General features: G+C 35.4%; 1 protein-coding gene across 1 annotated transcript; it reads left to right on the forward strand.

The window, feature by feature from the left end:
- The first annotated feature begins 217 nt into the window (after positions 1 to 217).
- On the forward strand, positions 218 to 11,556 carry LOC109100129 (macrophage-capping protein-like). Its single transcript, XM_042767581.1, has 9 exons — positions 218 to 371; positions 4,586 to 4,779; positions 7,847 to 8,001; positions 8,321 to 8,482; positions 9,003 to 9,152; positions 9,576 to 9,662; positions 9,816 to 9,948; positions 10,623 to 10,714; positions 11,032 to 11,556. The coding sequence occupies exons 2-9, from the start codon at positions 4,587 to 4,589 to the stop codon at positions 11,095 to 11,097; spliced, it is 1,038 nt and encodes a 345-aa protein (XP_042623515.1). The 5' UTR covers positions 218 to 371; position 4,586; the 3' UTR covers positions 11,098 to 11,556.
- The last annotated feature ends 619 nt before the right edge of the window (positions 11,557 to 12,175 follow it).

The following is a 12,175-nucleotide window of genomic DNA, read 5'->3' on the forward strand; positions in this document are numbered from 1 at the left end:
TGCTTTGTGACTGACTGGGTGTGACTCATATACATCTAACAAGAGAAACTGAGAAACCTCTCTGGCTAAATGTGATTTTGTGATATTTTCTTCTCTTTCAGTCCACGCAGTCTAGGTCTTCCTGCACTCAAATTTAGTCAAAACAGGTTATGCATTTTTTGGGACTATTAACAAATCTGTGAATGTCACTCTCTGTGCCTTTGCCTTTTCCCCCTCATTTTTTGACATCTGTTTGTTTAGGCAGGGGTGTATTCATGGGGGCTGGGCCAGAACTAATGCAGGAAGTGATTTTGTACACATTCTCTCCTCTCTCAAATTCTCTTCCTTCCTTTCTCATAACTGCAGGGTTCTCCAACTTCAACAGCAGCAAGGTAAGCACTGTAAAACTACTCAGAAACTCACAAATTATACATGCATAACCCTCAAAACTAGGCCAGATTCATTTTAGAGCAAAGTAACTTAAAGCAGAGAGAACTTTCAGCAAGAGAGACCCTCCCAAAGCTCTACGCCTTTGTCCTTAGGCTCACATCTAGCTTATTTCTTAAAGTAAATGTGCACCCAAGGGGGTGCATTTGAAAATGTGTTTGTTTAGAAATGCTGCTCATTAACGTTTTAAACATGAAGGTCAATCGAATATTTTGCAAATCTTGACCTTGACTCTGAATTTTTAAAATAAGGAACTTGGTGAGCATTTGAAAAGAAATGCATTTACAGAAATAGCTTGTGTTTTCTTGTACACTAAACAAACCCTCCATTGAGTGATTGTTACATGATAACACTTTGATTGAAGTTCTTTCTAAGAAAAACATATTTTTATGGCTCCACCCTTGTCTCTTGCAGTTTATCTATACACATTCTACTTGCTTGAAAGATATAGACTGTAACAGATTATTTATCGGTTTGCCTTATCAGTCTCTCTCTGTTTTTCATCTCACTTTCTTATTTAACTGTTTTCTTATCGTTTGTTTTCTCTGTTATGTAATAATGCTGTGATAATGCTACGCTGACCGGTCATTGTTTTTTTTTTTTTTTTTTTGAGCCACTTGGCCAAGCTCATATTGTTAGCCTACATTTTATTAAGAATTATTAAAGATTTGTATTTTTAAAAAAAATGTGTTGGATGAGCCACAAAAAACATGTTTTCAAATTTGGTAAACAATAGTTAAAACTTAAATTGTAAGTTAACTGTAACTGTCTTGACTCGGTAATGGTTTTGCATATGGTTCTACAATTGGTTCATAGTTTCTGGAAACTATCATTTTCGGTCTACATTAACTGGTCATTTGCATTTGTTTTGTAATTTATGAGCCACTAGGCCAAGCTCCCATTGTCAGCCTACAATTCATCAAAAATGATTAGAGAACTGTTAATACAAAGAAAAGTAAACAATTTCTGCTAATTAATTGGATGAGCCACAAAAATGGTGTCAAAACTAATAAATGATAATTAAATAAAAAACTTTCTTGACTTGGTAATAGTTTTGCGTGTGGTTCACAGCATCTGAACTTTTTGTCTCAGAAACAAAAGCCATGTTTTAAGTAGTTTTTTCCATCGACTCCCTCTGATGAGTGGAGGAAAGATGGATGGTGCCTTGCAGTAATTATCACGCTAGTGTTTAGCGTTTGTCAGGCAACCCGACTCTCCTCGCTGTGGGCCGTACTCGGCAGGGCCGCTCGGATTATTCCCTCGTGTCCAGTTACTGGACACATATAAGCTAACCAGGCCAGGTAAACTCACACACACTGGAACAGGCAGAATGGAGCTGGACTCAGAAAGCATGCCGGAGCAGGCCCAAGGGGTTTTACAGTTAAGTGGACAAGTGTGTTTTGTAGCATTGAGTGCACTCTTTACTTACCAAGGGAGACTGTGATCTTCTGTTGTCATCACTGTCTTCACATTATGCGTATGGGCCCTCATTCCACTATCCTGCGCTGTACCTGTATGTTTGTCATATTTCATATTGTTCTGTAGTAGATTGGTGATCACTGTTTAAAATTTAAAGTGAAAGTGTGTATTATTTTCAGTGCTAAAATGCTAAAAACTTGTATACATAGAGACAACTACAAGTAAACCATTTGTAAGTTGATTTACAGTAGAAGTGTAACACTGAAGCTGTTTGCTTCCCTCCCAGCTCACAATAGTGACAGTCAACCAATGGTGTGGCAGAGGGGGCGGTATTATTTGTTTGTTGACCAATGGAAAATGGGAGGGGTGTTAAGGAAACATGTCTGAAAACAATCCTGAACATGCATACCTCTCTATAGTAAATGAAAAGCAGTGTGTTAAATTACTATGCCCGAATTAATAGCATTCTTAAAACACTAGGCTGAAGTGCGCATTTAATAGACAACTTTGCACTGGCAGCATCGTGGATGTAGGACATTACATTCATACTACACACATACATACTTTATATAACATTTTTTTAACAGTCACAAATTAGTTACACTTAAATCATAGTACCTACACTGAAGCTACGTCCACATTTGCATGCTGTCTGAATAGGTACTACATTTGTTAAGAACTTAACGATTGCAAAAAAAAAAAAGAAAATAATTTTTTTCTATGATTGTGTGTAGTATGAATGAAATCCAGACATGCTACATCCACTATGTTGTCATTGCCATGTTACTTATGGGTGTCAGTTGTGTTGCTTCACTGCTATTCACAAAGCTTCTAATGTGGCCTCATGGGATTGTAAAGTCTCCGTTGGATGCGCCCTTCAGAATCTCGCTAGATAGTAAATCATCGGGGTACTTTTCGCCTGCTGTTTTCTAAATACTATAAATTCAGACATACTACTCTTTTAGTGTACTGTTTTTAGTTCTAGAATAGTAGATAATATTCGGACACAATATTATTTTTGAAATAATCTCTATAATATGAAAAATATAAAATAATATATAATATAAAATAATTACTGCTGTCAAATGATTAATCATGATTAATCGCATCCAAAAGAAAAGTGTTTGTTAACATAATGTGTGTGTACTGTATATATAAATACACATTAATGTATATATTTAAGAAAAATATTTTTTGTCTTTATATAAAATAGTTATATTTATATATAGTATAAATGATATATATATATATATATATATATATATATATATATATATATATATATATATATATATATATATATATATATATATATATACACACACACACACACACACACACACACACATATACATGTATGTTTGTGTATTTATATACCCATAATAAATATACACACACATATATATTATGTAAACAATTTTATTATTTTGGATGCGATTAATAGTGATTAATCATTTAACAGCACTAATTATATTATATTACATCTTATTTTATTGAATTTTTTTCATATTATAGAGGTTATGATTTGAGTTAATTATGCTGATTCTGAATGGTAATGACCACGGAAAGGGATCATTAGATCCATGTCTGTAATTTTGTTAATGAATGGGTGTTGCATCCTGTTTCAAATCAGCCAGTAAAGGGGATCTGGCCCTTGTCATGCTCAGTTAATATTATTTTTGAAGATTGTGGGTCAGTTTGCATGTTCTTTGCCCTGTGGGTTTGCATGACTCAACTCACTGTAGTTGTGCGTGTCATACACACTTTTGACCATTTTGGTTAAACTTAGACACTTTCACATCAGCTTACATGAGAAGCCTGTATTAGTTCCTGCTTTACACATTGCTGTAGTGTGAGGGTGAGGTGTTAAAGCACTGAAGGAAGTGGAGGTCAAGACATGTTCATGACATGGAGGGCACATAAAGATTCTGTCTAATCAGATGAATTGCTTTATGTATGGTTTTCACATGAGCAGGTAAACCAAACTCTCTACATGCTCTACCACACTTCATCATATGATCATTTTGAAAAGGTTTTGATGATATTTTAGGACTGAAACAGTCTAGCTCACTACTTTCCACACTGACCTTTTTTACAACTCATTACATCCTCTATCTTCTCTATAAATGACAATTGCTAACTAACTAGTGGATTTTAAATATAGCATTTCTTGTAGATTCTTTTAAACCAAACATAAAATATGATTCATATTTGATTAACTGGGAGAAGCTAAAACCGAAACATAATATTTATGAGGGAGTGATTCCCTGCTAGTGCTTCCTTGTAGTTTATGAGGTGCCATGCACAAATGGTGACTAAACAGAAAATGTGGCACCGAATGAACAGATAAAGAGGGTGGAGCAGTGTCATTCAGCTCTGTCATAGCTGTTATTTTATGTGTGTTCACAACAGTGCATATGTGAGCAAATTCTTTATTGCATTGTAAAACTGGACGTGCCTGGCTCTCTCTATGGAATGTCTTAGAGTGACACGAGATGACCTTTGAGGCCTCTTCTTTACATGTGAGTGAAGTAATGCAGCTCTGTTCTAGAGCTCCTGTCAGTGTCAAAACATCACAAGAGCATCCTAATTAGACTGATTGATTTATTTGTATGCCAAATAAATACATAAAAGAATCTGAAATCAGATGTCTGCTGACTGTAGTCTTTTTGGGGACTTTATTTATCTGTTATTCTTTTTTTAATTGTCCCTCCTCGCAACTTTATGTGTTTCTCTGCAGAATGCTCCCATTTCAGGCTGCTCCAGGACAGTTTGGGGATGAGGTCAGGCAGCCGGGACTGAGATGTTGGCGAGTGGAGAAGATGAAGGCTGTTCCTTTGGCCCAAAGTGAGGTGGGGGCTTTCTTCAACGGTGACTCCTACCTTGTGCTGGATAACCGAGGTGACCAGGGAGCAGACCTCCACATGTGGATTGGTGAGATGATAGCTGCTGATTTTCTCTATTCATTCATTTTGTCACTTTCATCTGTGCTGTCTGAAAGACACAGGATAGACACTCAGTATTTAGGGTAACATTATTTAATACTTTTAATAATAATGGCATATGTACAGTAACTAAATATTAATTTATTTAATAAAAAAATATATATTATTATGATTATGTTGATGGTTTTAAAGGGACAGAAGATGTGGCTTAAAAACACATGAGCACCTCAACATAAAGTCCTGACCTTAAAAGTCACAATTCATTCTCATCATGTTAGCGGGGTATGGGGTCTGAAAGACAACAGAGAGACAATATCTCGCTGAGTTAAATGATACACTTGATCAGACAGTCGAGTGGGCCTGACACAGAAAGATGGGATAGAACAGCTGATGCACATGAGAGAGGGGTTTTTCCCAAGGGAAAAAGGCATGGGCGGGTATTTTCATAGCCCATTAATGTTTCAGCATGTCCGTGACAGGACTTCAGTTAGGTCTATTGTCTTATGGTGTATCCGGTGCTTTAGGTAACACAAAGCTGGATGTCAGCATGATGAGCCATCTCCTTCCATGCCTTCTTGTTAGCCATGCCTCATCCATAAACACCCTCATCTCTTCTTCAGAATACATGGTGTCAGTTCCTAACCCCACCATATCATTCATTCATGAACCTTTTGCATGTACCACCATGCTCTGAACATCCACAGACCTCTTAAAGTATGATGGTGTACCTAGTGCCATGCATTCTTTTTTGGCTCTGCCACAAACCAGGGCCGCTTAATTAAAGGGATAGTTCATCAAAAAAAAAAAAAAAGAAATAAAATTAAAGCTGTCATTTACTTACCCTCAAGTTGTTCCAAGCTTGTATGAGTTTCTTTTATTGTCAAGCACAAAAGAAGATATTCTGAAGAATGTTGGTAACCAAACACTTGACGGTAGCCATTGGCTTCCATAATATGGAAGTCAATGGCTACTGTCGACTGTTTGGTTACATTATACCTATATTTTTCAAAATATCTTTTGTTCTCAGAAGAAGAAACTTGGAACAACTTGAGTGTGAGTAAATGATGACAGAATTTTCATTTTGGGGTGAACTATCTATTTAAGGTAAAAAAAAAAAAAAAAAATAAATCTTTATTTAAAGGAGCCGTATGTAGGATTGTGGCCTAAACTGGTACTACAATCACTATAAAAATACTGTAGAGAGGTGTACCCCCTCCCCCTACCCCCTGACTCGAGGTTGCCAGATGAGCTGCAGGATTCAGCAGAAACGTAGGCTGCTTCAATGAGCTTCCAATGAGAGATATTTTGATAAGTAATTATGTATTTAAAAAATGTACTAATTGTTATTAGTTAAATGTAATCGTAAAGATTTATGCTCGTATGTGACAGTATAGTAAAGAATTATGCTCGTATGTGACAGTATAATCGTAAAGATTTATGCTCGTATGTGACAGTATAATCGTAAAGATTTATGCTCGTACGTGACAGACAGAACGATAACTGTTAGTCTAGGCTACTGTCTCAATTACGTTTCAAATTGCCATAATGGGCGTGCTAATGTTCGTATGTGACAGTATAATCGTAAACATATGACAGAGAAACGTGCTCCTGTAATGCATTGCTAATGTTAGCATACGTCCATGTGAGCTAACGTTATGTTACTTTGCACAAACATGAATAACTTTGTTCGACTGTCATGAATATATGAAATGTCCATTGACAAGTACAAGTTAGCCAAGCATAGATGAATCTTACCTGTCCAGGAGAAAATTAGCAACGTTGGCGTCTGTGTTCAAATTCTTCTCCGTTTTCAGCCGTCTCCATCTTTCAAAAGCATCTCAAATAAAATTTCTGCTTTTATTTCGGACTTTGTCACGACGAATTTCTGAATTATAACGAGGTCTTTTGATTTAGTAACATTAGACATTTTTATCCGACTGGAGTTAGGGTAGGTTACAGCAAAGCTGGCAACACGAATCCCGAAACACTACTGACTTCGTGATTGGTAGATAGGTGGAGGGAGGCGCGTCAGGCCAAAACACAAAATGATAACATCAACATCAGTTGAGGGCTGCAAGTCCACTTTTTAAATGACAATATCCTGGCCGGACTACTGTTGTCAGTGATTTAAGTATTTGAAATGAACATGATTTCTTAATGTCTAGTGACACATCAGGGCCATTTTATGATTAATTGAAATAGATTTCTTACATACAGCTCCTTTAAATTATTATTGAGATCATGGTTGTTTTACAGTTACTTTGTAAAATTTGGACACATCATGCTTTTATTGAATTAAAGAACACTTGAACCTAAAGTATACTTGTGTTGAAAAAGAAATACAACAATGTTAAATAAATAAATACATATTCACAATTAGACTCTGGAAATATTGTCTTTTAAAATCATATTATATAGTATAATTCAAAATTTTAAAAAATAACAACTTAAAAATCATTATGGGTGCACAATCAAATACATAATATAAATCAAAATAATAAGGCACTTCCATAACCTACTGAAAACTACTAAACATTTAGGAAGGGGCAAAAGCTCACCACTGTAAAGGAAAGGGTGGTGCTTTGTTTAACATGAGACAGAACAACAGAATCATTGCATAACAGAATGCAGCACAATAATAAATTTATATTGATTATCTTTTCATCATAATCATTGAAAGCCAAAATCATGATTGAAAATAAAATTTGGTTGATTGCCCAGAACTACCGCAAACTGCTTTTCATTTAGGTCAAACAGCTCAGCATCTGGTTTATCAAACCAAAAACTGTTGCTCAAAATCTAATTGTGTAGATAGAGGAAGTGGTTGCGTAGGAGGCACTGTGCAATATTGCACAAGTGTTAACACACACAGCGTTTCCAGGGGCAACCATATTGACGGAATGATTTAGCTGTTATACCTCATTGCTTTCTCTTATCTGTTTTCCCTGACTTTTTTACTGGCATTAAAAGAGGAAGTTTGTAAACTGAATGACGTATGTGAATTCCATATTATGCTGAAAAGGTTGAATATATATCTTCTTCTTTCTCCTTTTTAGGAGAAAAATCATCTCGTGATGAACAGGTAGCTTGTGCCATGTTGGCTACACAGCTGGATAACTTCCTGGGTGGAGATCCGGTCCAGCACAGGCAGGTTCAAGGCTATGAGTCCCCAGAGTTCATGAACCTCTTCCCCCGAGGTGTCAGCTATAAGGTGAGATATGAGATAATGTTAACACACGCAACCACACAGGAAAAAAGGTACGAAGCTGCCACTAGAGTGGCAAAAAATCTACATCTGTATACCTTATTTACGTATACAAATACTAACTTAAAGGTACATATTAGTACCTAAAGTGTACATAATATGTACTGTTTGAAAGGGTACTTCTAACTTTTTTTTTCAGAGAGAGCACATGTATACAAACAGACTTGATATAAAAATAACCTGATTGTTATAGTTATACTGTATGCAAAATTCAATTAAAGAGCGCTTATGCTCTTTGCATAGTCACACTCTTTTGTTTCTACAGGAGGGAGGTGTGGAGTCCGGCTTCAGAAGAACACAGTCTGGATCTGGACCCGTTCAGAGGTTATACCAAATCAAAGGGAAGCGTAACATCAGGGCCAAAGAAGTGGATTTGAGCTGGCAGAGTTTTAACAAAGGGGACTGCTTCATACTCGACCTGGGCGAGGTGTGTGTATTTGTCTATGTCTATTGACTATATATGTCGTACACGTCAAAAGTTTGGGGTCAGTAACATTTTCTTCTTTTTTTTTTCAGAAATTAATACTTTTATTAGGCAAGAATGCATTAAATTGATCAAAAGTGACAGTAAAGACATTTATAATGCTATAAAATGTTTCAAATAAATACTGATCTTTTGAATTTTCTATTCATCAAAATGTCCTGGGAAAAAAAAAAATTGTACAGTTTTCACAAAAATATTAAGCACCGCAACTGTTTTAAACACTGATGATAATTAGTTAATGATAATGTTTCTTGATCACCAAATGAGCATATTAGAATGATTTCTGAGGGATCATGTGACACTGAAGCCTGGAGTAACGGCTGAAAATGTAGCTTTGCCATTACTGGAATAAATGACATTTTCAAAATATTGAATTATACAGTTATAACAGTTAAATTGTAATAATATTTCAAACCATGTAGCTTTTATTTTAAATTAATATCTAAATATTTTTATTCTGCAGACGATTGTGTCATGGGTAGGATCTCAGGCTAACATCTTTGAGAAGCAGAAGGTGAGGGAGATCGCCGCTCTGATCAGAGACACAGAGCGACACGGCAAAGCCCAGATCACTAACATCAGTGAGGGAGAGGAGACTCAGGAAATGCTGCAGGTAACAACATGCCAGTGTATTCTAGCAACGAAACAAAAAAAAAAACTATTGTTGAACTCTGCCCTTCTGTGATTCTTTAGCTTTACACATATCTAGAATTCCAGTTCAGTCACCGGTTATCTGAAATCACCTGTCACAGTTTCCATGTCTAAAAACTCCCTCAGGTCCCATAAGGAAACAACAAATGGTGCTAAAGGATACTTGTTTTAAAAGCTTAGCTTAAAAGTATGCTATAAATATATAATGTTCATAAAGGCTGTTTAAAATGAAGAGGTTTGGGCCCGGAAGCAGTGTAAGGTTAAGAAGGTTAAGTTTGTGGGTGTTGATTTATTTTAAAATAGGTGGAATTTTTTTTTTTTTTTTTTTTGCACTCAAATTAAAGCAAAAAATCTTCTCTGTCTTCAAATACAAAAAAAAAAAAAGGTTCTTGGTCCAAAGCCAGAGCTCAAAGAAAGCACTCCAGAGGAGGACAGCCAAGCAGATGCATCCAATATTGCCTCACTCTACAAGGTACCACAACCCACAGTTAACCTTGTATTTATTCATCTAAACCTTGTATTTATTCATCTAAATCCATAGGACTACATGTGTATGTCTAAAAAACATACCTTGTCATCCCATTTCATGTGCATCCAGTATGAAAAAACGGTCAATTCTTCATAGGTTTCAGATGCAACAGGGTCGATGAAGTTGACCAAGGTGTCAGAGAAAAGTCCATTTGCCAAGGACTTGCTGGCACGTGATGACTGTTTTATCCTGGACAATGGGGCCAATGGAAAAATCTTTGTTTGGAAAGGTAAGAAAATTGTGCATGTTTATCACAATAATGCAGCTAAATTAGTTTAGTTTGGCCTATATGTGTCTGGTGAATGAACCTTTTTTTTTTTTTTTTTAAAGAAATTAATACCTTTTATTCAGCACAGATGCTTTAAATTGATCAAGAGTGAAAGTAAAAACTTCTACATTGTTAGAAAAAAATCTATTTCAAAACAGTTCTGTTTGTTTGAACTTTCTGTTCATCAAAGAATTCTCAAAAAAGTCTCACAGTTTTCACAAAAATGAATAAAGAAATAAAAACTGTTTTCAACAATAAATGTTTCTTGAGTACTAAATCATCATATTGAATTGATTTCTGAAGGCTCATGTGACACTGAATACTGGAGTAATTGCTACTGAAAATTTAGCTGTGCAATCTCAGATAAATTGCATTTTAAAACATATTACAATAGAAAATGATTCTTTTAAATTGTAGTAATATTCCCAGTATTACTGCTTTTACTGTAGTTTGATTAAATAACTGCAGCCCTGGTGAGCAAAAAAAAACATTTAAAAAATCGTACAGACCTGAAACTTTTGAATGTTTGAATGTAGTGTACATACATGCATATACGCACAATTCCAAGGAAGTATTTCATTGAAAATAAGTTGTTGTAAAAAGGTTGTAAAATGTTTTTTTTCTTTCTTTGGCAGGAAGTGGAGCCAATGCAGAAGAGAAGAGGGCGGCTCTGAAAATGGCAGATGACTTCATTCAGCAAATGAATTACCCCAAGATGAAAACACAGGTCAGCTAATGCTGTTGTGCCTGGTTTAGTTAGACTGCTTAAACAGATTTTGGTGCTGCAAGTTATGTGCACATAAAATTCTGATTATAATGAGGGTGAGTGATTTACAATTAGAAATGTACAATATCTATCTTCTAACTTCATACACCATACAATCCTGCCAGTGGTTTACAAAAGTATTCTATGTTCATTGTCTTTGTTTAGTCTTTTGAGGCATTATGCAAAAAAATTTAAAATCTTGATTTTATAACACCATCCCTCACTTTGTAAATAGATGCCAGACCCTCTGTAATCTATAAATGTTTTTTGTCTTACAGGTGGAGATTTTACCACAAGGCAAAGAGACTGTTATCTTTAAACAGTTTTTCCAAAACTGGAATTAAACCAAATTTCCCTGCATGATCGGAGAATAAACTGTACTTAACCAGTTGTAATCTACTTAAATAAGGTCACAGAGATACTACATTATAAACAAATGTACAGTTTTATCAAATAAGATCAGCTTTTATTCATTGAGGGTTACAGTAAAAATGCATATGATTGAGAGAGGCTTTACTATTTGTCTGTTACCATATTTTTATGGCTTTTAAAATGTGTTTATATTGATTAATACAAATTTTAAAGAGCTTTGAATTATTTCCCCTATTTTGATTATGAAAGTAAAATCTATTTTGCAACCTTCATAACCACAAACCCCTGAGTAGATACTACTTCTACTTAAAATCAGTTTAATGCTACTAACCATTTTTCAAGCCAACGCACAATTTCACAGGTTGCTTCCTTTTTTATGCATTTTGTGTACGTAATTGGAGCATGGCAATAAAAAAGCATATGCAAAAACAGGAGAGAATTCTGGGATTATTCCTCACTTTGAAAATCGCCTTTTGCAATAAAACGTAAGGCATTAGTCACTTGCACTATAAAGGGACTGATATGGAAATAGAATGGTTCTTTTGTATTGCAAACATGATACTTGATTCTGAATCATTATTCTTTTGTCTATAATATTCTGACCATTGGTGCCCGTCTCACACCTAGATTGCCTACATGTCATCATTTCATTGTTGTTGTGTTTAGGGGATAAGCGTGAGCGTCACGAGTCACGTTTACATTAATCTACACCCTGCCTCCAGCAACGCGGGGGTGTCGGAATGTTCGAAAACAGTATACCATCGCTCAACCTTTTCTAACTGCTTTTTGCCCCCAAACGAAGAACGAAAATGAACTTCGTAACGTGGTCCTAACTTAAATGACCATAGTTTACAAACAGATAAGATAAGATTTTAAAGTTAGGATCTTTCTGTAATACGCCCCCAATTGTACTAATGCCATGGAATTCTCCTTTAGACAGAAAAGATAAGATGACACTGATACAGCAGTTACAGTTCATGTGAATTCTAGCCCGCTCTGTTATAACATCTTTTTATCATGATTTTTATGTGAACTATGAAGCTTAATTTT

This window comes from Cyprinus carpio, chromosome A12, assembly GCF_018340385.1.
Source record: "Cyprinus carpio isolate SPL01 chromosome A12, ASM1834038v1, whole genome shotgun sequence".
In the NCBI taxonomy this organism is placed as follows: domain Eukaryota; kingdom Metazoa; phylum Chordata; class Actinopteri; order Cypriniformes; family Cyprinidae; genus Cyprinus; species Cyprinus carpio.